The 27,047-nt window shown below is 39.4% G+C and overlaps 1 protein-coding gene across 3 annotated transcripts in view; it reads left to right on the forward strand.

Annotated features, from left to right (window-relative positions):
* Positions 1-4,251: 4,251 nt before the first annotated feature.
* The window catches only part of cenpe (centromere protein E), a 109,722-nt gene continuing 86,926 nt past the window's right edge, over positions 4,252-27,047 (forward strand). For all 3 annotated transcript variants that reach the window (XM_052020556.1, XM_052020558.1, XM_052020557.1), the window contains exons 1-11: positions 4,252-4,413; positions 7,907-7,998; positions 8,584-8,673; positions 9,250-9,368; positions 10,014-10,130; positions 11,258-11,339; positions 17,712-17,779; positions 20,658-20,708; positions 23,090-23,141; positions 23,638-23,725; positions 26,451-26,580. In XM_052020556.1, coding sequence (XP_051876516.1) covers positions 4,358-4,413; positions 7,907-7,998; positions 8,584-8,673; positions 9,250-9,368; positions 10,014-10,130; positions 11,258-11,339; positions 17,712-17,779; positions 20,658-20,708; positions 23,090-23,141; positions 23,638-23,725; positions 26,451-26,580 — 945 coding nt within the window. In that variant the 5' untranslated portion in view covers positions 4,252-4,357. The remainder of the gene's footprint in view (positions 4,414-7,906; positions 7,999-8,583; positions 8,674-9,249; positions 9,369-10,013; positions 10,131-11,257; positions 11,340-17,711; positions 17,780-20,657; positions 20,709-23,089; positions 23,142-23,637; positions 23,726-26,450; positions 26,581-27,047) is intronic.

The raw sequence follows: 27,047 nt of genomic DNA on the forward strand, positions 1-27,047 counted from the left end.
AAATGCAAAGTCAGTGGTTTCTGACTTCGTTACTTTCTTCTCTCCTCAGGGCTCCTGCCTCTGTATTACTTGCCACTTATTGCTTTCTATACCCCATACAAAACTCCTGATTTCTACCCTGGCCCTGAATGCCTGCTTTATAACCTCCCATTTGAGCTCCGGTTTAACCAGCTCTTCTCCCATTATCTTGCTTTCACTCTCCCTAACCCTCCATCTCCAGACTTTCTCTCCTCATCTCCATTGATAATGTTTTCATCCCCCAACCAAGGACAGGTGAATTCCATCACATCTTTCTTAATCTTAACTCCCATGGTGGACTCTCTTCCAGAATGGATGCAGGGTTTTGACTCAAAACGGCGACAAAGACAAGAGCGATGGAATATTCTCAAAATGTAAAGATGAGAGTCACTCTAATACCACTATCACCTAAAAGTGTCAGGACCTTCCAACAATAATTAGTAAAAATATGGAATTCTCATAAAAATACAAAGCTCAAAATTTTGCATTTAAAGAATGATTCTTTCCTTACATATATTTTATTTCTCAATTTCATGAATGGTATTATAAAATAATTTTACAAGACACATTTTGTTTATGTATTTTACTTTATGCTAGTTGTACAACACCTAATGAATAGTTATCAAAAGCTGTTCATGTGAGAATAGTATAAGAATATTCAAAAAGACTATGGTACATAACACTGCAGAATCACTAATGGGATCTTAAGGTCTGACCTGCATGTAAGATTGGACATTAAAAATTAATTGTATTTCAACAGTTTTAGTAATTCTTCAAGTGATTTTGTGTGTGACATTATCAGTGACCAAGAGTCTCCAACTTGTTTCATTATAATCCAAAGTTAGCTATGGATTCTGAGTACAAGAAATTCAGTTAGATTTGTATTGTGCATTTCCTACTGGATGACAGGCTAAAGTTTTAGTTTCATGGGCTTGGAAGTTTAGAATGGGTGAGTAAATAAATCCAAAATCAATGCTAACAATCTGATATAGGCAAACTAATGAACTTTAATTTTTACATGGTCACCAATTTGGCCAAATAAGATTAAAGGCAGATCTCACTGGACACAGCCCTGACATTCAGAGACATTATTTACATCAGTTTTAGACAATTAATGAATCAAAATAAATATTTTAGAAATAAAGTTCACCAGTAACGCACAAACAATTTAAAAATGTAAACAGAAGTAATACAACTCCAAAATCTCCAATCTTGCACCAAGTCAGACCTGGCTGAATATTTGAAGTTAATGGCAAGAAATCCCAGCAGCCCCAGGTTTCAGGTACTACTGCTGGACTTCACATGGAATGGAGTAAACTGCTGAAAAACCAGCCCCAGTGAGAAATATATTGGTCCAATATGGGGAAAATAACATTTCTGGTTAAACCAGAATTTAAAGAATAATTGAATAAAATAAGCAGAGAGCTATTAACTTCGAAAAATGGCACAGAACTCACCAGATGTGCAACCATAACTGCTTCATTATCTTTATCCCTGCTTTCCACAATCTGAAATGGAAAAAGGTTCATTAAATCAGAGCCCTTCAAAAATGAATGACCCTCAATCTATCTTAAACATTCAAATTTATCTCAACAAAAAGAGGTTTTAGACACTTCTATAATAATAGACAATTTTAACATTCTACAGCAAAATAATATTTGAATCAGAACGTTTTTGCCATCTCAAAATCAAATATTCATTTATACTATTTCTCTTTTAAAGTAAAATAGCTACGCTTGTAATTTATTCATGACATTGGTACACATGAATGGGTTAGCAACAACTGGGCTTTTCAATAACAGCAGTTGTACTTTTCACAGTGGATAAAAAAAATTAAGCAACCTTCTAAACTGGTGCATCAATGGGTATCATCTATTTCATTCAATGATGTTGCATTAAGTGCATCAATTCACAATGAACCCTGCTGAAGTGCGTTCCCCAACATGTCAGAAACAAGTTATGCTGGTTTTCCAAAGACCTTAAATACATCCAAACAATTTTAATTGCTATTAAAACACTAAAAGCTGGAAACATCAAAAGGTCATCTGATAGGTTCATTGTCTCTCTCCATAGATGCTGTGTGTCAAAGGCATATCCAGCACTTCTGTTATTTCATATATTTCATGCACTTCACTTCAGTACTATTTAATGTATTGTTTTCCCAACTCGTCGGGAAAACAAAACAAGTGGGTTCTTTATTACTGTAGACACAAAGTGTCTCTCATTTTTCCAGGACTGAATGCCAGCATGGCCTCACTTGGAGCCCAAGTACAATAAACTCCTATGAATTGACATCAAGTTCTGCTAAAAAGGCAGTCAGATTAAAAATGAGACTGTATTCTAGATCAAATGCTGAACATTGAGAGGAATAAATGAGATTCAGGTCAGTTGCTGGAGACCAAAAACCAGATCAGTTTATCTCAAATGTTATTTATGATTGCAGTCTAATGTACAGAACCACATTTACACAGCAGTAGCAATATGGAAGTGTATCATGGTCAGAGAGAAAAAGTCACCCAAGAAGCAATTAGAAAAGAAATTCTGGCCTTTTAAACTTGCGTATAGTCACTTAATATAGAGAAATTCTTCTCAGTCAATAGAAATGTTTGAATCATCTTCTTTCCTAATTCATTCAGAAGTAAATCTACTTCACCATTTTTCAATTGAAACATTATTGTAACCAATGCTTTTGTTTCAGGCCTTTAAAGAGATAGAAACCAAAGCAAAGATGACCATTGATGCACTTCAGAAGCTCAAGCAAACGTCTATATATAATTTTATACTAAGTTTCTTTCGATCACAGATTCTTGCTACTGCGTAATAACAGACTCTTATCTAGCATAACAAACATTGCTATTTTCTTTCCTTCCCTAGGTTTAGAATATTGGCAAGCAACATGGACAAACTTATCAATGGAGCAATACATATGTTAAATCCGTCACAACTATAAAACAAGTTAACAAAGTGTACTTTTGCCTTATGAAATTCAAATGAATCTACGACAAACAATGCACAAAGAATTAGTAACATTTCTGAAGCAAATGTTGAAAAATTGCTGAGTACTTTAGACATTTATTCATTACAAATTTCCATATGTTTCAAAATGGTTTTCAGAATTTTAAAAGAATATTATTATTTGAAAGAGCACAGCATTAATCACACCTCAGCCTGTTGTTTTGATTAACAACTAGACAAAACACCTGCAAAAAGCATTAATTATTGAGTGGAATTTCTTTGATCAGCATGTTGAGCTAAAAGCTCAAGATTCAATTTGAGTTTAGCTGCAATTTCTAAAACTATTTGAATTGCCTTGCGACAATCTGCTGGAGGAACTAAGCAAGTTGAGCAGCATCTGTGGCCCAAAACATCAACAATTCCTCCTCACCACCACCCCACCCCCCAACCTCCCCCCGCACCCCATATGCTGCTCGACCCACTGAGTTCTTCCAGCAGATTGTTGCTTACTCCAGATTGTAGCATCTGCAATCTACTGTCTCCCTCTAGATCGGGCTGCATTTAACCGCTGTAGCTTGTAGGATCTGTAGTGTTACCGCTTGCAAAGTTGCCCAAATAGGCAGAGCTATTAAATGAACATATTTTATTAAAGGCAACAAACTCTCAACCCACAGCAATATATCAAAATGGAGACACAAAAGACTGCCGATGCTGGGATCTGGAGCAACATACAAAAACGTCGACTATACATTTCCCTCCATAGATGCTGCCTATCCCGCTGAGTTCCGCCACCCTGTGTATCACATGGTATACTCAGTTCTCAAAGGTTCATTTATTCCTGCTTACATTATAGTTAGCATGCTCTTCTAACCCTCACCCCCTGCACGATTCCTGAACAATCCTGATTTAGCTGCTGAGGTCAACCTCAAATGGAGTCATGACTTGGATCCAGAAACTAGATGGAGATAGTATATTCACCGTTGGGGTTATTTTCTGGGTTGAAAAATTGGGGAAGGTCGTGAGCGGTTGGTCTGCAACCGAGCTACGATATTGCGGGCATGAGGTTAATAATTGGCTGTAAATTGGACTTGGGAAGGAGACATTCCTTCTCATCAGTGAACGAAGCCCGCACCACGCGAGGCCCGCGGCAACGGCCGCAGCCGCAAGCACCGCCCCCTGCTCGCGCCGCTGAGGTCATCAACCGAAGGGGAGACTTTGACCAATCAGATCGAATCTGGGAAATTCAAACCGGAGTGTGGAGAAGGAAGGGTTTATCGCGCGAGCTGATCCGGCGCAGAGGCCCCGGTCCCGGTGCAGAGAGCTCGGCGCAGAGGCTCCGATCCCGACGGAAGGTAGGAAGGTGCCGGTGTGAAGTGGACTAGGAATGGCGGAGGAGGGTGCGGTGCAAGTGTGTGTCCGGCTCAGGCCCCCCAACGCTAGGTGAGTGTAATCCTATTCACTGTGGAGAAGCGAGCTGTGAAATGGCACGGATGTCGGGCCTTGTAAACGGGGGATCAGTGTAGAGACGGGTGAAGTGAGGCTGAACTCCCACACTGCCTGGTTAAATCCCCGCTGCAGCGGGGCTCCCGATTATGGGCGTTAAATTGAAATCTGAAATGGACAAATACTCAGTAGGTCAAGCAATATGGAGAGGGAAACAGTCAACCTTTCAGGGAAGAACCTGCTGAGTATCTCTGCCGAAAGGACGTAGAGAAGTAAGGGAAGGAGAGAACAAAATGAAGGCCTGTGATGATGGAAGTAGGGGGCAAAAGGGGTGAAGGCGTAGAGTGAAAGGATGGCTTTGGAATAGGGAAAAAAAACGAAGGTTAAAATCAAAACAAAATGCTAGAAACACTCAGGACCCTTCTTGGAAAGAGAATCAACTGGTTGCTGTTTCCTTGAGTTAATGTTCTGCTTTTGAATGGCGTTGTCGGTGTTGATCGCGTTAGTTCTCGCTCCTGCTTTGACCCTTGCAGTTGTCTGTCCCTAGCACTGTGAAGAATGGGTCTAGCTGTTTTGCCTGGGTACTTTAGTTGAAACGCTCCACGCCACTTGTCCTTTGTAGGACACTTTATCTAGAGCACCTTTGATGACAAGTCATTTAGTTGATAGTTTGCACAAAATGCCATCGGAGCCCTGCAGGAAAAGGAGACGGCGAATCCTGCGGCATTATTCGCCAAGAAAACAGTCATTTGGAGAATGTCTCATCAAAGCTTCAAAACAAACACTAAGACCTTAACGTTGAGAGGCCATCACTGTCAGATCTTTCCTGCGTGATTGGCAGATTAACCACACCGTCTGTTGCCATTGTGACAACCGAAGTGGAAATGAGGACATTGACCATCACAAGTATCAACTACTATTGGAAGCCATGAACACAGTAAAAGACACCTAAAAAACTCTGAGCAAGGTGTTGTCAATGACCTAGTCCTGCAAAGTGGCACCATCAAAGGTCTAGGACTATGTACAAAGGGGCAAGTTTGGTACAACCAGTACAAGGGTTCTGGGGAAGGCTACAACTTGGGGTCCTCCAGCTATTGCACACTAATTATTTGAATTCTCTGTTGAGCCTTCCATGAACTTGGACAGCATGGGTGGCACAACTAGTGGAGCCACTGCTTCAGTTCCAGTGACCTAGGTTCAACCCTGACTTCTAGTGCTGTCTGTGTGGAGTTTGCACATTCTCCCTGTGGCCACGTGTATTTCCTCTGGGTGCTCCAGTTTCCTCCCACATCCCAAAGATGTGGGTTGGTAGGTAAATTGGCCACCGTCAATTGTGCCTACTGTATAGCTGAATGGTAGAATCTAATGCTGAATTAATAGGAAAGTGGGGAGAATAAAGTAGGTTGGGGTAGGATTAGCATAAAAATGGGTGCTTGATGGTTGGTGAGTGCTCAATGGAATAAAGGGCATGTTTCTCTGATTTGAACTCTTTGCTTGTAAACGAATGATAACTGATGATATGCTAATATTAAGCAACAGGAATAATGTAATTTGTTATAAAACTGTTGACTTGAAAAGTTCTGTATGATGTACCATTGAATTTTTTATGAATAAAGTATATTTTGAAATGTATAAAACAAGCTTTAATAATAGTTTTTCAAATCAATAGCTATAGGTGGGAATATACATAATGAAAACAAGTCTTCTGCTTTGTTGTGTCACATTTTTGAATAAGATTGTTGTATGTTGAGTGGGATGGTATGAATTTCGATGTAGGCAAAAGATGAACTCAAGTTTCTGAAGGAAGACAAACCAACAGGAAAATGGTTTGGTTGAACAGAAACAAAATAAAATTTTGTGTTTTGGGTCCCAGATCTGTTGTCAGAAATAAAATATCAAATTTGGAGAAGGGGAAAGCATTCCAACAAAGATAAGTTAGTGGAGTGCAGAGATGGGCAATATTAGTAGTGGACATCTATGTGCTGCAAAGGATATAGAGTCCAAGTCTCTGTTAGATTTGAGTTTGACTTCGTAAATACTCTGGTTCAGTCTAGAACCAAATGTCTAATTTTGCTCACAGCCGTCTCAGAAACCTGTTCCTTCAAATGTGGGCTCTCATCCACCCCTGTTCCCTTCATGCTCCTATTCGTGTAGCTCTGGAATTTCCTCCATAAATGTCTCTGTCTCTCCAACCTTTGACTTGATGTTTCCTTTTAACCTGCAATTGTCTACCTTTTTTGTGTGTGTAATAGTTTTGTCCATTTATTTCCTTGTGAAATGCCTCTGGATATTTTGGAATTTTCCAAATAGATAATTATTAATAGGTAATTGTTAATGTTTGAATAGAGTCTCTGATTGTGATGCAGTGCTGTGTATAATAGAAGTTTTCTTCTATTGCTTTTCTGTCTACGCCCAACTTTTTGGTCAGGAGTTTTCCCCTTGCTGCCCCATGGCACAACAGATCCCTTTTCCTTTCTCTTATTTCCGGAAGTTTCATTCCATGTGGATTTCCCCTTCTGGCATCTTTCCAATAATTTTTATTGAGAACTGTCAGCATGACATCAATGGCCTGTTTAACCTAACATCCGAACTTGCAATGTTACAGTCCAGTTTATTTATTATTCATTAGCCTGCTGACAAGGATAGTGCTATTGTTCGGTTCAGTTTTGCTATCTTCCATACACCTAGACTCTCAAGTTGTCAATTCAGCCTGTTCTTGTCCCTCAAAAGTTACTTCTTTGGCTTGATCCTACTTCTCTACACTACCTCATACGAAGGTGAGAAGAGAGTGAACAAAAAAAGGGGTAGGCCAAAATGTCCCTCAGTTCTTCACCATTCTTGGTTGATCATGCACCTTTTACCCAAAGATTGATGGCCACTTCTTTCCAATATTGCTGTGTTCCATTACTGTCAAAACATATTCACTCTTGGATAAAGGAGCTGAGGTTTTCTTTGCATTCCAGTTTTATCTTGGATTAGTGGTACTGTTGGTAGATGAGGGCAAACCACAGCAATGCTTCAACCATTGCAAAAGAAGGTCCTTCTACAATTGTGCTGTCTGGGACTTGCCCAGTGGAGGTATAATTTTCCTTTTTTCTCTTCCTTTTCCTTTTCATCTTCATCCCTAGGGTGTCTGTGAATATTCAAGTCTAATCTGGTTAGTGATGATGGAAGGAACTGGTTTTCAGCAGGTGGCCATATATGACTTAGATCCTATTTTCTGAGCAAGTGTATTTAGGTTTGGTGCCTTAGTTTATGTAAATCTGATCATTGTTGGGAAATGTAGAACAATGCAAGTAAGGGAGAGGAAGTGGAAGACAGCTAGACAAAAAGATAAGTGATACAAAGAGAAGTTCAAAGTATATCCTTGGGTTAACACCACAGGGGAGAACTTCTAACAATTAAATACACTGCATGAACTGTATTTCTTCACTTGAATAGTAGTCCGGATCAAGTCTTCTCACAATCTTAAAACTCTATACTCCATCAGAGAGAGGTCTTCACAAGGATCCTCCGAAGTTCATTGGAAAACTGACAACCAAACTATTTCCCAGATTAATGGGGCCAAATCATTCAATTTTGGTAAGTTCCTGAGATGTTTTTGTTACAGATCGCATAATAGATTTGAAAGGGAGCAGTAGCTTGCTTGTTTCTTAACTCAATGATTTGCTGATTAGTGGACCTAAACACAGAAGAAAATAGCAAGGAGCTCAACTTGTTCTTGGTAGACTTTTTCTTGTAGTAAGCATTATCATTAACTGCTCGTCTGTGTCATATGGCTCTGCTGTTGATATGATAATGATGGCACAGTTGACTGATTTAAATTCAGTTGACAGTATTCAAATGGCTGAGAACAAAGAATCCCAGTACACCTGCAAGAGAAATTGTATTTTCAGTACAGTCCACCATCCAGGACATGGCAGATTACAAATACACCTCCAAGCATCACTGTTTACTGATTTGGTAGCAGTACATTATCAATAAAGTCAGGTTAAGATGGCCAGTGAATGGAATTGTAACGTTATTTGGAGAGTGATGTGCAAATAACAGTAATAGTGCCAATTTAGATTACTTAGTTGACTGACCTTGTGTATGAAATGTTATACAACTAGAAAATTTTCTAGATGAGTAATTAATTTTGTTCTATGCTGAACAAATGTTTTCCAGACCGTGTATTCCATGCAACTGAGACAACACAAACTGTTTATAATGAAGTTGCACATTCTATTGTGTGCTCTATTACTGAGGGCTATAATGGTGAGTATGCTTCACATTCTAATCTTAAACCTACAGTTAAAGAAAACTGTCATTATTTGACTTTGCCCCTTCATGGGTATTGTTTTAAGCTTGGACTATCACCACTTGTCTAAGTTTTTGAATGTGACGTCCAGAATTTTGATAAAGTATGGTGATAGCTCAAATCCATGATTTACTGAAGTGGAATCTTGTTAATACATTTGACGCAATCATCTACATTATAGATCATCTGTTGGGTAGAATATTATAATTTTTTGAAAAATTAACAGCATTGACATTTCTGGTATAAAGACCTCCTTGCAGTGGAAAGAAAGCCAGTTGTGTTCAGCATTAAGGCAGAATAAAGCATTCTCTGGTATGATAGTAATGTTTTTATTGAAGTTTCTTTTGTTGACCTTTTCACCATTTCCTTGAATCCATCTTGGCGAAAGAGTCTTTCATTTGGTGAATCCTTCAAAGGAGGAAAACTGGTAACATTTCAAATGAGACTGGAATAGGTTAAGATGCAAAATGGTAATTGTTGCAGACGATAGGTTTGATGTTGTATTTAAGTATTGTATGCTCTTTGTTTATTAGGCACTATTTTTGCATATGGACAGACCTCATCTGGAAAGACTTATACAATGATGGGAAATGCAGATGGTCCTGGTCTTATTCCTTTGGCAATCTGCAATTTATTCAAAGTTATTAATGAGGTAAGTAACACTTGTGTACTTTTAAATGATACTGCTGGAAATTAGTTTTTGTACTTTAGAATTATGATAATTTTGAGGGCTGAAGACCTGGCTTCACCTTGAGTCATGATGAATCTTTCCTGTACTGTCAGCATATCCACTCTTCTCCAAGAAGGCATTCAGTTGTTTTTTTATATATATACACACATTTGTGTCATTCCCATTGGAACCTTTCATCGATGGGTTATGTCTTGTACTTTTGTAATAGGTTTGCCTGAATATCCTATATGTTTCTTACTCCCAAATATTTGGAGTTCATCCTATTGACCAGCTACAGAAATATTTTAAATTCTGTTTTTTAAAAAAAAGATTGTGCACAGACTGGCTGCCAGTTCTGTATGATATTGACTGCAATTTGAAAGTTATCAAGGATGGAAACACAACTGTCTAAATGCCCAGGTCAGCTCTGATCTGTGGACGTAATGTCCAGATCTAAGTTTATGAAAGTTAATTGGCTGGAATTTTCTTTTGAATATCCCTGGAATATTGATAATAAATTGCTTCATAAATTCCAATTTTTTTTTTGTTTGCTTCTCTTGTATTGAGGAATTGGATGTCTCTTCACAGCTGACCTGTGCTACTAATTTGTTTCTTTTATTTTCTTAGATGCAAAACAGAGAATTTCTGTTGCGTGTTTCTTACATGGAAATTTATAATGAATCTGTATCAGATTTACTTAGTGATTCAAAAGGAAGACCTCTGGAAGTTAGGGAAGATATGGATGTAAGTACATCTCATTGTACTTTTAAGTGGTGCTTGTAAGTCCACTAGCATTCACTTTTATGTATGTGCAAGTAAGCTATCTAACAATGACTTTCTATTTGTTAATTTCAGTCTATAGTCGAGTTTATTATCATATGTACAAGTATGCCTATGCACAGGTGCAATGAAAAACTTACTTGCAGCAACATCATAGGCACATAGCATCATATAAGCAGCATTCACAAGAAAAACACATAAAATTGTGTATAATTTGTGTTTAATTTTACAAGAAAGAACACAATTAGAATATAAAAAAAGTCCATTTTAGTGCAAAGTGATCGTTGCCATACCAAACCATGATGCAACCAGTCAGGATACTTTCAACAGTACACTTGTAGAAGTTTGTTCGAGTGTTCGGTGACAATCCAAACCTCCTTAGCCTCCTAAGGAAGTAAAGAAGCTAGCAAGCTTTCTTTATGATTGCATCTATCTGCTAGGCCCAGGACAGGTCATCTGATATGTTAATACCCAGGAATTTAAAGCTGCTGACTCTCCACAACCGATCCCCCGATTGTAGACTGACACATGTTCACCTTCCTTCCCCTTCCTGAAGTCAACAATCAACTTTTTAGTTTTGCTGATGTTGAAAGAGAGGTGGTTGTTGTGGCACCAGTCAACCAGGTGTCCCACCTCATTCTGGTTAGCTGACTCATCACCAACTGTGATTCATCCAACAACAGTAGTGTCATCGACAAATTTGAAGATGGTATTGGAGCTGTGCTTAGGTACACAGTAGAGCTGGGGGCTAAGCACACGGTCTTGAGGTGCACCTGTGTTGATGGTCAGTGAGGAGGTGTTGTTACCAATTCTCACTGACTGAGGTCTGCTGATGAGGAAGTTGAGTATCCAGTTGCAGAGGGAGGTACAGAGGCTCTTTGTATTGTTGTATGCTGTAATTTCTTTGCATATTGGGCATTCTAGCAATGCAGATGCACACAATTTTCCCCATTCCAGTTAGAAACCTGAGAAGCACAAATGCTTTGTGTAACTGGTTTGAGAATTTTATAATCTTGATGATGAACAATTTCTTGAAAATGAAATAGTTTAAATCTCATTCTTGTGTCAATTTTTAAATGTTTATTTTCCAGAGAAATATTTATGTTGCTGAGCTGACTGAAGAAGTTGCTGTAACTTACGATGCTGTGATGAAATGGGTCAAGAAAGGAGAAAGTAAGGTTAAATCTGTAATTACACTTTTGTGTAGTTAAATTTCAATGGTACGGTGTGCTGGGAACAGTTGGTTGTAATTTTACTTAACCTGTGCATGCTTGACCTCGCCCCTTTAAGGAAGGGCAGGATCCTGGCTGGCACCCCAATGCTAAGGGAGTGCTCTAAAACTGACCTTTGGATGAGATGGTACATTGAGATTGCTTCTGTCCATCTAGGTGAATGTAAAGGATTGTATCATCCCATTCAAAATAAGTTTATAGTTAATCCTCCTCCCTTAAACAAATGCCACCAAGTGCATGTTAACTGTTGATTTAATTTTCTGTTGGTGCAAAATTACATGCAGGTAAACTTCTGTTTGTCCAGAAATGACAAATTATACATTGGATCCAAAATTCTGATGATATGATGACATTTCTTATGTAAGATTTGCTTTGATTTGTGCTCAACTAAAAGAGATTTGCATTTTCACCGGTGTTCTTTGTTGGATAAATGTTGGCCTGCAAGTGGGGATTCCCTGCTCTTCAAATAATGCCATTGAAATTTTTTGTATCTATTCAAAGGTTCAGATGGGCTCTTAATTTAATGTTGAATCCAAAGAATAGTAACCCTAAAGGTGTAGCTCCCACCCCCGCGCACACCACTGCCGCCCCCCCCCCCCCCACATTACTGATGTACTGTGCAGTATCTGGATCTTTGCTTTTTTTTGTGTGCATGTATTTCTGTGTTACCTCTTTAAAAAAAAACAGAAGTCACCCAGTTGCATGTACTGTTACTTAAAGCTTTTCGGACACATCTAGTAATGCATTATTACTAGAAATGTCTTTATATTCTTAGCATTCTCTATCCGCCTGCATTAGGTATACAAATAAATGTTACCCAAATTTCTATTAAGGTTAATGCAAAATCCAGAAGAATGCACTAAAATTATTTGATTTTCTACAATGCAGCAAAGCATTCACTTTAAGTGTCGGCTCTCAATTATTCTCTATGTAACAAAATAACCTGGTTATCAAGGGAGGATTTGCAATGTTTGGCACTGCAATTAAATTGGTCAGTTTCTTTTTGAAAACAGTGGTGTAAAAAAAACACTTTTTTCCGCAAGTTTGCAGTCATTCCCCAGACTGACCTTGTTTGTATGTACAGGTAGGTCTGCTATAACGTGGTAGTTACCTTCCTAAGAAACCTTGCATTACTAAAGGTTGTGTTAAAGCAAATCAGGCTTCAAAGCACAGATTTAAACAGATTATCACAATCATACTATGACCAGTGCAGTCCACGTAATGCAAATGGTGTTCCCTGATCCGTCAATCACATTATAACCAATTCGTATTATAGAAATGCGTGATAGTGGAACTGCCTGTATTCCATTTTAAATGTTTTCAAATTTGTTTAATTGTTGAATTGATGAGCATTCCTTGCATATATTGGTTCTAATATTTTGTGGCTAAAGTGTGTTTGATCTGGCATATGGCCATTTTCATCAAATACACTGGACCAATGTTTCTTGGAAATTTCGTCCTGGGTTAATACGCCTTCTACTTCACCTCCTGCCTTATAGAATCAAATCCAGTTTGGCTAAAAATTATTTCGTGTTCTAACAGTCACTGTCAAATTCTGTGTAAAGATGTTCCATAATACAGAACTAATTTCAATTTGTTAATTCATTGTCATGTTCTACCACAGCATAATACAGGCCCTTCGGCCCACCATGTTGTGCCACCCTTCAAACCACACCTATGACTATCTAAGCCCTTCATCCCACATATCCCTCCAATTTAAATTCCTCCATATGCTTATCTAACAATCTCTTGAACTTGACCAACGTATCAGCCTCCACCACCACCACCACCCCAGGCAGCGCATTCCATGCACCAACTGCTCTCTGGGTGAAAAACCTCCCTCTAACATCACCCTTGAACTTCCCACCCAATACCTTAAAGCCATGTCCTCTTGTTTTGAGCATTGGCACCCTGGGAAAGAGGTGTTGGCTGTCCACTCTATCTATTCCTCTCAATATCTTGTATACCTCTATCATGTCTCCCCTCATCCTCCTCCTCTCCAATGAGAACAGCCCTAGCTCCTTTAATCTCTTCCCATAATCCATACTCTCCAATCCAGGCAGCATCCTGGTAAATATCCTCTGCACCCTTTCCAATGCCTCCACATCCTTCCTATAATGAGGCAACCAGAACTAGACACAGTACTCTAACTGTGGCCTAACCAGAGTTTTGTAAAGCTGCATCATCACTTTGCGGCTCTTAAACTTGATTCCCTGACTTATGAAAGCTAACATCCCATAAGCTTTCTTAACTACCCTATCCACCTACGAGGCAACTTTCAGTGATCTGTGGATATGAACCCCCAGATCCCTCTGCTCCTCTACACTGTCCAGAATCCTGCCATTTACCTTGTACTCTGCCTTGGAGTTTGTCCTTCCAAAGTGTACCACCTCACACTTCTCCAGATTGAACTCCATCTGCCACTTGTCAGCCCAGCTCTGCATCCTATCAATATCCCTCTGCAAGCTTCTACAGCTCTCCACACTATCCACAACACCACCGATCTTTGTGTCATCTGCAAACTTGCTAACCCACCCTTCCACCCCCTCATCTAAGTCGTTAATAAATATCACAAAAAGCAGAGGTCCCAGAACCGATCCCTGTGGGACACCACTAGTCACAGCCCTCCAATATGAATGCACTCCCTCCACCACAACCCTCTGCTTTCTACAGGGTAGCCAATTTTGAATCCACATGGCCAAGCTTCCCCAGATCCCTTGGCCTCTGACCTTCTGAAGAAGCCTACCATGCGGAACCTTGTCAAATGCCTTACTAAAATCCATGTAGACCACATCCACTGCACTACCCTCGTCAATCTTTCTGGTCACCTCCTCAAAGAACCCTATCAGGCTTGTGTGGCAAGATCTGCCCTTCACAAAACCATGCTGGCTGTCCCTAATCAGTCCATGTTTCTCCAAGTGCTTATAGATCCTATCTCTTAGAATTCTTTCCAACAGCTTACCCACCACAGACGTAAGGCTCACTGGTTTGTAATTCCCTGGACTATCCCTACTACCTTTTTTGAATAAGGGGACAACATTGGCCACCTTCCAATCCTCTGGTACCATCCCTGTTGACAACGAGGACTCAAAGATCCTAACCAACGGTTCAGCAATCTCCTCCCTTGCCTCACGAAGCAGCCTGGGGAATATTCCGTCAGGCCCCGGGGACTTATCTGTCCTAATATTTTCTAACAACTCCATCACATCCTCTCTTTTAATATCTACATACTCCAGAACATTACCCTCACCTATACTGTCCTCAGCATCATCAAGACCCCTCTCCTTGGTGAATACTGAAGAGAAGCATTCATTGAGAACCTCACCCACTTCCACAGCTTCCAGGCACATCCTCCCACCTTTGTCTTTAATCGGACCTACCTTTACCCTAGCAATCCTTCTGCTCTTTACGTACGAGAAAAAAGCCTTGGGATTCTCCTTAACCCTGCTTGTCAAAGCCTTTTCATGTCCCCTTCTCGCTCTCCTCAGCCCTTTCTTAAGCTCCTTCCTTGCTACTCTATATTCCTCATGAGCCCTGTCAGATCCTTGCTGCTTACAGCTTATGTATGCTACCCTCTTCTTCCTAACTAGTTGTTCCACCTCTCTCATCACCCACAGTTCCTTCACCCTACCATTCCTTCTCTGCTTCACCGGGACAAATTTATCCCTAACATCCTGCAAAAGATCCCTGAACATCGACCACATCTCCATAGTACATTTCCCTTCAAAAATGTCATCCCAATTTACCCTCCCAAGTTCTCGCCTTATAGCCTCATAATTTGCCTTCCCCCAATTAAATATCTTCCCGTCCTCTTTGCTCCTATCCCTGTCCATGACAATTCTAAAGGTTATGGAGCAATGGTCACTGCCCCCCAAATGCTCACCCACCGATAGATCTGTCACCTGACCCGGTTCATTACCTAAAACTAGATCTAATATGGCATTCCCTCTAGTCGGCCTGTCAACATACTGCGTCAGGAATCCATCCTGGACACACTTAACAAACCGCCTCGTCTAAACCCTTGGCACTAAGTAGGTGCCAATCAATATTTGGGTAGTTGAAGTCTCCCATTATAATAACCCTATTATTTTTGCATCTCTCCAAAAACTGCCTCCCAATCTGCTCCTCAGTATCCCTACTGCTACCAGGGGGCCTCTAGAATACTCCCAGGAGGGTAACTACCCCTTTCTTATTCCTAACTTCCACCCATATTGACTCTGGAGAGGATCCTTCTACATTATCTACCCTTTCTGCAGCTGTAACTGTGTCCCAGACCAATATCGCCACCCCTCCTCCTCTTCTTCCCCCCCCCCCCCCCCCCATATCCTTTCTAAAACACTGAAAACCAGGAATATTCAATATCCATTCCTGCCCCGATGTCAGCCATGCCTCTGTAATAGCCACAATATCATAGTCCCATGTACTTATCCAAGCTCTCAGTTCATCTCCCTTATTCCTGATGCTTCTTGCATTCAAGTACATGCACTTCAGCCCATCCACCTTACTATTTTCATAGCCTGTACTCTGCCTTTCCATCCTCAAAGCCTCTCTACCTGTCAGATTTAACTTTTCCCCATCCCCTTCTTCCTCTGACCTACTCCTTTGGTTCCCTTCACCCTCGCAATCTAGTTTAAACCCTCCTGAACCACCCTAGCAAACCCGGCCGCAAGGATATTGGCCCCCTCAAGTTCGGGTGTAACCCGTCCTCTCTGTAGAGGTCCCACCATCCCCAGAAGAGATCCCAATGATCCAAAAATCTAAAACCCTCCCTCCTGCACCAACTTCTCAGCCACGCATTTATCTGCCATCTCCTCTTATTCCTGCCTTCACTATCGCATGGCACTGGCAGCAATCCCGAGGTCACTACCCTTGAGGTCCTGTCCTTCAGCCTACTGCCTAGCTCGCTAAACTCCCTTTCCAGGACCTCATCCCTCTTCCCACCTATGTCGTTGGTACCAACATGAACCACGACTTCTGGCTGTTCTCCCTCCCTCTCTAGAATCCTGTGGACCCGATCGGAGACATCGCAGACCCTGGCACCTGGGAGGCAACATACCATCCGGGATCCATGCTTACTGCCACAGAACCTCCTATCTGTTTCCCTGACTATCAAGTCCCCTATCACTACCGCCTTCCTCTTCTCCCTTCCCTTGTGAGCAGCAGGACCAGTCCCAGTGCCACAGAGCTGGCTACTGCTGCTAGGCCCCGCCAGGTCATCTCCCTCAACAGTCTCCAAAGCGGAAAACCTGTTATTGAGGGGAACAGCCTCCGAGATCCTCTGCTCTATCTGACTATTAATTTTCTTTTTCCTTTTTCCTTTTCCCTCCCCTGACAGTTACCATTCTATTTACTTCCTGGACTCCAGAAGTACTTGCTCTAAGGGGGGTGACTGTCTCCTGATGAACAGAATCTACGAAACTCTCCCCCTCCCTGATGCTGCACAGTGTTTGAAGCTGCAACTCCAGCTCATCGATTTTGAGCCGAAGTTCCTCCAGCCTTAAGCACTTACTGCAGATGTGGCCATCGTGGACCGCAGCAAGGTCCACGAGTTCCCACATCAAGCAGCTGCAGCACACTACCATGTCCTACATCTGAACTACTACCTTGTTTTTTTCCTAGTTTTTCTACTTAACTATTTATCACAGATAACAGGTAACCTTACCTTTGCCTACCTACCAGCTACTCACCTGCCTTACCCCTTTGAGCCAAAGCCCAGAACACTCTGCTCCCACTCACTCCACTGCCCGCTCCGACGCTGCTCGCTGTATAGGCGGTTTGCTTTTTAAACTGCCCGTGCCACGCCTGCGCAGTCCAGCCCCCACTCGACCAGTAAAATCTTTTAAAGCACTTATAAAAATACTAACCCTAGTAAATTATAACCCTATTTAAAAACTAAGCCTTATACTTAAAACTTAATAAAAAGAAAAACTTATCTGCTCCGAAGTCCTCTGAAGCAAAGCCCACGAAGCCTCCAGTTTTTTTTTCCTTTTTTTTCTGATCTTGCTTTTCAGTGATATTTTGTACGTTTCCTAAAGCTTTTACTTCAACTAATTATTTGGTGTTTTCTTTGCATTTCGACTGCTTTAATTTGCCTAGGAAAGATTTCTATGCTCAAGATTTTTTTAAAAAGTGCTTATTGCTATGGTCTGCCAGTAGCATTCCTCCACTGAACTCAAAACAACATTAATTTTTAAAAAAGAATCAATTGGAAAAAGCAGCATAATTAATGGTTCACTGCAGTAATTTGAATTGGCATTCTATTGACAATGGAAATACTTTGTCGATTTTTAAAATAATTTTTTTTTCTCTGCAGAAAACAGGCATTATGGAGAAACTAAAATGAATGAACGTAGTAGTCGATCGCATACCATTTTTAGAGTGGTAAGATAAAGTTATCTAGAATTTCAATTTGTTTCAGTTGTGCAAAAGAACGTGCATTAATAGTTCTCCATGACAAGTCAAAGTTCTCTTGACCAATGAAGTCCTTTTGAACTGTGATCATAACTAAAGCAGGATATGTCAGCAGCTGAATTATGCGCAGTAAACTTCAATTAAAAAGTCAATGTTTTTTATATTGATAGTTGTGTGATAGGTAGTCAACTTGTGCGTTAAACAAAATAAATGAGAAATTGCTTCTTAAATTGTGCCATGGGATATCTTTATGTCCAGCTGAAAGGGTAAATGTGACCATGTTTTAACATCTCATTAGAGAGATCGGATCTCTGTTGCGTGGAAGGAGAAGGGCAGCAGGTATGTGAGAATACCATTGCTTCTAAGCCCTATAATGCCCTGATTTAGAGACGATTGTCATTTCTTTGTGGGGTCAAAATTCTGGAGCTCCACGCTATGCAGCCACTGCTTAGTTGAGATGGAGGATGATTTGCTTCCATTCTGGTTTTGTGGGTTCTGAAGTGGTCAATTAGGACAATGTGGAAACAGCAGATCCTTCCACCAGTGGTACAAGTGATGCCTGATGAAGTGATCAGGTGAGTAGTTTGAGAGTTGATGCACTACTTTCACCATTTACACAGGTCTTCTGTGTCCTTCTGATGCATACGTTTGAGGTTCTCAACTATCCAGAATGTTGCCTCTCTGCAGTGGTGGTGGGCCAGAAATTCCTAGGAGTCAGTGGAGATGTTGTATTTCTTCAAGAAGGGTTTGAGCAGATCCATTAATCTTTTACTGTCCACCAGGTAGTCTCTTCCCAAGACACAGATCAGAATAGAATATCTGTTTCAGGAGTAGTGTGGAGCATAAGTGTGAAGGCAGCTGAGTGTAACTAGGGCTTCAATACATGGGATAATGGCCTGCGAGACAAAACTGACATTGGTTTGTTTAAACCTCAATTTACTGGAAGTATTTGTAGAGATGGTGTTGGTACCTTTACGTGCCTTGAAGTACCCATTATAGGCAATCAAGTACTTCGTGTGCACCAATGGTTCAAGAGGGAAGTTTGTTACCAGCAATAAATGCTAGGCTGGCTAGCGACATCCATGTCCTAAGAATAAATGTGTCTCTATTGAATTGCCAAGTTTAGTTACAAGAGACTACAGATGCTGGAATCAAGAACAACAAACAATCTGCTGGAGGACTTCAGTGGGTTGAACAGCATCTGTGGAGGGTGGGGAAGAGGAATTGTTGATGTTTTGGGCTACAGATGCTGCTCAGTTCCTCCAGAAGATTGTTTTTGCATGGCGATTCAAATAGTTTTGGCAATTGCCGCTAAATTCAACTTTTGCCTCAGAAATGTGACCAATTCTTTGTGCATTGTTTGACAGATTCATTTGAATTTCATAAGGCAAAAGTACATTTTGTTAACTTATAGTTATGATGAGTTTAACATATGCATTGCTCCATTGATAAGTTTGTCCATGTTGCTTGCCAACATTCTAAACCTAACTAAGGAAAGAACATAGCAGTGTTTGTTATGCTAGATAAGAGTCTGTCATTATGCAGTATCAAGAATCTGTGATCGAAAGAAAATTAATATAAAATTATAGGTGTTTGCTTGAGCTTCTGAAGTGCATCAATGGTTGTCTTTGCTTTGGTCTCTATATCTTTAAAGGCCTGAAACAAAAGCATTGGTTACAATAATGTTTCAATTGAAAAATGGTGAAGTAGATTTACTTCTGAATGAATTAGGAAAGAAGATGATTCAAACATTTCTATTGACTGAGAAGAATTTCCCTATATTAAATGACTACACACAAGTTTAAAAGGCCAGAATATCTTTTCTAATTGCTTTTTGGGTGACTTTTTCTCTCCATATACCACCAACCATGATACACTTCCATATTGCTTCTGCTGTGTAAATGTGGTTCTGTACATTAGATTGCAATCATAAATAATATTTGAGATAAACTGATCTGGTTCTTGGTCTCCTGCAACTAACATGAATCTCATTTATTCCTCTCAATGTTCAGCATTTGATCTAGAATACAGTCTCATTTTTAATCTGTAACTGCTAAATTGTTCAAAAGGCAGAACTTGATGTCAATTCATTGGAGTTTATTGTACTTGGGCTCCAAGTGAGGCCATGCTGGCATTCAGTCCTGGAAAAATGAGGAGCACTTTGTGCCTACAGTAATAAAGAACCACTTGTTTTGTTTGGGAAAACAGTACAATAAAATAATACTGAAGTAAAGTGCTTGAAGTAACAAAAGTGCTAGAAATGCCTTTGACAGACAGGTTCGTTGTCTCTCACCACAGGTGCTATCAGTTAGATGACCTTTTGATGTTTCCAGCTTTTAGTGTTTTAATATCAATTAAAATTGTTTATCTAGATCAAATATTTTTTAAAAAATTGGATGTATCATTCTGACCTGTTGGGGAATGTACTTCAGCTGGCTTCATTGTGAATTAATGCACTTAATGCAACATCATTGAATGAAATAGATGATGCCCATTGATGCACCAGTTTAGAAGGTTGCTTTATTTTTTTTATCCACTGTGAAAAGTACAACTGCTGTTATTGAAAAGCCCAGTTGTTGCTAATCCATTCATGTGTACCAATGTCATGAATAAATTACAAGTGTAGCTATTTTACTTTAAAAGAGAAATAGTACAAATGAATATTTGATTTTGAGATGGCAAAAACGTTCTGATTCAAATATTATTTTGCTGTAGAATGTTAAAATTGTCTATTATTATAGAAGTGTCTAAAACCTCTTTTTGTTGAGATCAATTTGTATGTTTAAGATAGATTGAGGGTCATTCATTTTTGAAGGGCTCTGATTTAATGAACCCTTTTCCATTTCAGATTGTGGAAAGCAGGGATAAAGATAATGAAGCAGTTATGGTTGCACATCTGGTGAGTTCTGTGCCATTTTTCGAAGTTAATAGCTCTCTGCTTATTTTATTCAATTATTCTTTAAATTCTGGTTTAACCAGAAATGTCATTTTCCTCATATTGGACCAATATATTTCTCACTGGGGCTGGTTTTCAGCAGTTTACTCCATTCCATGTGAAGTCCAGCAGTAGTACCTGAAACCTCGGGCTGCTGGGATTTCTTGCCATTAATTTCTAATATTAAGCCAGGTCTGACTTGGTGCAAGATTGGAGATTTTGGAGTTGTATTACTTCTGTTTACATTTTTAAATTGTTTGTGCGTTACTGGTGAACTTTATTTCTAAAATATTTATTTTGATTCATTAATTGTCTAAAACTGATGTAAATAATGTCTCTGAATGTCAGGGCTGTGTCCAGTGAGATCTGCCTTTAATCTTATTTGGCCAAATTGGTGACCATGTAAAAATTAAAGTTCATTAGTTTGCTTATATCAGATTGTTAGCATTGATTTTGGATTTATTTACTCACCCATTCTAAACTTCCAAGCCCATGAAACTAAAACTTTTGCATGTCACCCAGTAGGAAATGCACAATACAAATCTAACTGAATTTCTTGTACTCAGAATCCATAGCTAACTTTGGATTATAATGAAACAAGTTGGAGACTCTTGGTCACTGATAATGTCACACACACAATCACCTTGAACAATTATTAAAGCTGTTGAAATACAATTAATTCTTAATGTCCAATCTTACATGCAAGTCAGACCTTAAGTACAAAGTAAAATACAGAACAAAATGTTATCTTGTAAAATTATTTTATAATACCATTCATGAAATTGAGAAATAAAATGGTATGCAAGAAAAGAATCATTCTTTAAATGCAAAATTTTGAGCTTAGTATTTTTGTGAGAATTCCATATTTTTACCAATTATAGTCAGAATGACCTACCACTTGTAGGGGTGATAGTTGTATTGGAGTAACTCCTATCTTTGCAGTTTGAGAATATTCCATCACTCTTGACTTTTACCCTGTATTTAATGAAAAAAGAGCTGATCAGGAAACAATTTGCTCACTGCAGGATACCCACCTTCTGACCAGCTCTTTTAGTCGCAGAGACTAATCTAATTTTGTTCCAGTTCAAAATTGGCACCTAAGATGTTGATGAAGTGGGGTGAACTTGACTATGGCAATGCCACCAAGTTTCAGAGCTGTATATTGTTAGTAGTAGTTAGACTCCCCTGTTGGATGGGGTTATTGTCTGCCACTTTTCTCAGGGGCATACTATAAACTAATTATCAGCCCAGGTCTGAATGTTGTCCAGGTCTTGCTACACTCAAGCACAGACTGCTTCATTTTCCGATGAGCTATGAAGGTGATTGAGCATTGTGCTATCATCAACAAGAAATCCCATTGCTCATTTAGTGTGGAAGCTAATTGATGAAGCACCCTGGTCATGGATGGCCTAGCACACTGAATTGAGGTGCTGTGATATTTTGTGTGTAATCACTGGATTGAGTTAGTGATATTTTGGGGATGCGATGATTGATCTCAACATTCTTCCTTCTGTGGGTGGATGATCCCAACCACTGGAGCGTCTTCCCCTTGATGTCCATTAACTTCAGTTTTACTCGATACTGCACTTGGCTGATTGCTGACTAGATGTCAATGATTTTTCTCTCACCCCTCTGGAGTTCAGCTCTTTGTTCCTTGTTTAATTTAAGGCTATGAAAAGGTCTGGAGCTGATTGCTCCCAGCAGAACCCAAATTGGGGTATTGGCAAGCAAGTTACTGGAGACAAGTGATGCGTAATGGTTCTAGAACAATTGACGCTCTGCTGATCCGAGTAACACTCTAGATGAAAATGTGAAACTAATCTCTTGGGGATAATGATAACTGAGACCTCTTTTCGTTCTGATACATTTTGATTGAGGAGGCTGATCAACCAGACTGAGTAGGTTATGAACTTATTTCTAATATGGTTTTATTAAGGCTTTGCTGAAAAGAGAACCTAGAGTCTTCTGCTATCATTGGTGATCTGTAGGGAGTTTCAGTATTTGGTTCAAATAATGCAACCAAAAATGTAAAAGATGATTTTGAAAGGTAAATTCAACACGTGGATAGTGTCTTCTCTTATTTGTAATACAAATTGCCTAGTTAGGGGAAAGAAGGTGTGAGGATACTGTTGACAACTAGTCCAAGGAAGTTGGAAGAATTTTTATGACATTTTGCTAATTAGACTGACTGGATTATTTGAATTATTATACTGGAAGTTGAACGAATACATATAACTTCAATTAATGACTTATTGGTGATCAAACTTTTTTTTGCTTTGTTTTACCATTGTACACAGTCTGCAGGACTGAACTGAGAATTAAATAGGAAACTATTTCTTTTGTAGAATTTGGTCGATTTGGCAGGTAGTGAACGAGCCAGTCAAACAGGAGCAGAAGGTACTTTTTAAAATTTTAGTATCATACTGAAGAATTTACCTCCATTCTCCAAGTTTCTTAGTATTGTCAAACTTCTTAATTTTTTTAACAATTGTTTCTGTTTCAGATTCCATGAGTCTAGCTGCAAAAGTCCCATTTGTATTTCCCAGGTGTTACCCATTTAAATCAAAATTTAAATTTTATTTCAAAACACTGTTCTTGAAATTGTACAAGTTTCAAGCTAGACTCGAGAAAGTCTTCAATAAACTTTCTCATTATTCTTTAACATTCATTGTTAATTATTTCCTCCCAGCTATTACTAGAAATTTATTGCCAGCTTCCAATATGGAGTTGTATGTGTATTCTCAATTCCAATGTAGTTTCCAGTCGTGTTCTAGTTTTCATTTGAACTCCTCTGTATTGCTTTGCACCTTTTATTTGAAGCCTATTATTGTTACCTTAAACTGCTCACTCATTTTCCTGTGAAGAAAGAGTAATTTCTCTTTTTATAATTTAGGAGTCCGTTTAAAGGAAGGATGCAATATCAACCGTAGTTTGTTTGTACTTGGTCAAGTTATTAAGAAGCTTAGTGATGGACAAGCTGGGTAAGAAACTGATTAGTAGACTACATTTAATATTTGAAAGCTCATATAAACACAATATGTTTAGATGACAGTATAATGAGGAAAAAATGTTCTACCCATTATTCACTGGTTTCCTATCTGATAACAGTTGCTGCAATGCACATCAGTGTGTGCCCTGTGCAAAGCCTCACTGGCCCTGCCAAACTTCTGATGGAATTCAGCAGTCACTTCTTCCAGCAATATCTGTGATTTTGATACTAATGTTCAGCTGGTTATGTGTCTGACCCTTTTGCACAACTGTCAAGCCTGTGTCAAACGTAACTCGCCCCCACAAAAAACGTTTTCAATTTAACAAATAATGCACCTGAATTTCCTTTCTTTTAAGGAATGTTAAAGAATGTGGAAATAATGATTATCATGCTGTGTTTTACTGCTTCCCAGTATATGAACAAAGTAGAATGTTTATAACCTACATTATAGATCATTAGTACATTGCATGCTGCTCTAAATCAAATAATGTCCCTCAAATCACATCCTTTCAAGTGAGATTTGAATACAGTTTTAGTTTTGCCAAAGTTTTCAAAGTTTTTGTTGTTGACATTAATTTCTTCAATCCTTTCTGGGAGTTGATATCCTTTTGCTTTGTTTAGAATATGCATGCATTGCTACCAGATCTGTAGATTTAAAATCCCTAAAGGGTATTTCTGTACCATTAATTCAACAAACAAAAACAAAGCCAATGCAGAAATGATACTAGGAGGTGGCAAATGCATTCTTTTGGCCATATTTTGATCATTGGTGTTAAGCAAAGAGGTGGACTTTGGTGCACTATCTTTGCAAGAGAGTTGTTGCCAGGCGCTGGTGAGGATGCAGATGCCTGGGACAAAGACTGGAACCTACCATTTCATTCTGAATCATTGGCGTGTCAGTTGCATTATCCTGGATCGATAATTTAAAGGCAAATAAATCCTTGTAGCCGCCTCTTGGTTGAATAAATAAGCAGGCTTGTTGACGGGTTCAAGAAACTCTTGCAAATCTATCACTTCAGTATAACTCGGCATGGTCAGGACTTTGGTGCCAGATTGGCAGATTTTCCAGACTTTTATTTCATTTTTTTTTAGATATTACACTGTATAATATATTAGTGAGCGAAGTAAGTTGAAAGGGACCAGGGAACTGGGGCATAGGAAGTATGAGGGGAGCCAGTTGCCAAATCATTGGTATTTCTGAATAATTGATAGCAGATAATCAGTGTTTTACTGTATCTTGTAAATAACCGATTTCTCAAGTTGTAGCTCCTTCTGCTTTTTTTTGTCCACCCCTCAAATTTCTCTGATCATGGGTTTCACTCTGGCAAAAGCCTCCTGACCCAACCTTCATCTATCCTCCTGACCCAACCTTCATCTATCCTCCTGACCCAACCTTCATCTATCCTCCATGATCATCTGCCCAACCAACTCTCCTGATCCCTCCAAATCACAGGCTGCTTCATTCTCCTCACCTCTGGTCCCCTGCTCATCCCCTTCCTCTCCTTGCAACCCACAGTGAATAAAGAATCCCTCCCAACATCTGCCCCATTCCCAGTAAGTGTTTGACAATGGTGCTGATGCTTGTATTTGGTTGACTATGTAACATTATTTCATTATTCCTGTGGAGACTCATAATTATCCCATTTAATTTTACCCACACATAAACAAAAAATCTGTGTTACTTAAGGTTACATGATCTTCTCAGCCCGATCACTTTGCAGCATTTGATTAAGTTGTAGAGCAGCCTTTTAACAAAGTAAAAAATCTTTTGAGTGGTAGACCATTTAAGTGCAATAGAACCAAAATCTTTATCTGCTTATTCATTTTCACCCTTTTGGATAGCTGCTATATGAAAGTAATCCTCTTTCCCTTATGAAGTGATTATATATGAAAGTCTGAAGAAAGCATTTAAAAACACCTGGTTTTGTTTTCATGATGTGACATTAATTGTGGCCATCGCTGGCCTAAATGATAGGAACAATTCGTAACCATTCAACCCCTCACCAGTAATAGGAAATTACAGCATTGATACAAGATGGCAGGAATCGATAAACAGTGGTCTTATAAAACTGCATTGTGCAAGGATTCAGCAAATTGAGTTCTGTAGATCACACAGGGTCTGTGTGGAAAAAGGAGGCCTGATCTTAATTAACACATCACTTCCTGAATTTTCCTCCTGAGTTGGACAGTCTCTGTCCCACTGCAGACAAGTGGAATATTTGGACAAAGGGAGGAAAACAAAAGGAAATGGTTATTTTACCTTCTTACCTGTCCCTAGTGCACACAGTTCCCTGGGTGAATATTTGATTCTACTGAAACTATCAGTCAGAATACAGTAAAATATTGATTGGAATTCACAGTGAAACCATTTGCTTTCACCAGCATGGGCCCTCAATTGAGCCAGGGACCTTGTCCTTCTCGGAGTCTCCCACCATACAATAATCCAGATGCACTGAAAATTCTTAGTGTGTCATGGAATGTTCAAACATTGGTATCCAACTAGTGCAAAGGTGATTCCTTTCCCTGTGATTTGGGAAGGGACTAGGAATGAGTTGAATGTCGCTGTATTAATTGTGAGTGACTCTGCTGGTCCAGGAACCTTTTAACATGAAAAGAGAAATGGTGGAAGCTGCACTAATGCAGCAGTTCACATGACCTGGTCTTGTGCTTACATTTTTATTTCCTCCTCATTCTAATTTTTTTTTCTATTTTTGTAGCGGGTTTGTAAATTATAGGGACAGTAAGTTGACTCGAATTCTGCAGAACTCATTGGGGGGCAACGCAAGAACACTAATCATTTGCACAATTACTCCAGCTGCCTTTGAGGAAACTCTCAGTACTCTTCAGGTGAGATGATCAACCTTGCTATTCTTTAATGTGCCCTTTCAAATGAACTACCCCTATACACATTTGTTATGTTGGTGCATCTGATCCTTTAAACTCCTGGAACCTGCTCCTTATCAATAAGGAGAAAAATACAATTGATACTACAATATGAAAATGCTTGCAGATACAAATTTGGCAAGTTGTTTACTCTTTTCTGTCCCATCTTGAAATTTTTAATATTGATATCATTGATATCAACTAAATTTAATTCTTCTTGTGACTGATGAAATGAGCCATAATGATGAAAGCAGCCAGGAATGTTACTTATGCATTACTTTGTTTGGGGTACCAGCCTCGTGTAGAATGACTGAAATTTCTCATATATTTAAGCTCCTGCCAATATAATGCAACCTGCCTTGATGTAAAGTAATGTGACCTCTTGTTTTGAAATGAGATGAACAGAATACAAGTTTTCCTGCATGATCTCT

Source organism: Pristis pectinata, chromosome 7, assembly GCF_009764475.1.
Source record: "Pristis pectinata isolate sPriPec2 chromosome 7, sPriPec2.1.pri, whole genome shotgun sequence".
In the NCBI taxonomy this organism is placed as follows: Eukaryota; Metazoa; Chordata; class Chondrichthyes; order Rhinopristiformes; family Pristidae; genus Pristis; species Pristis pectinata.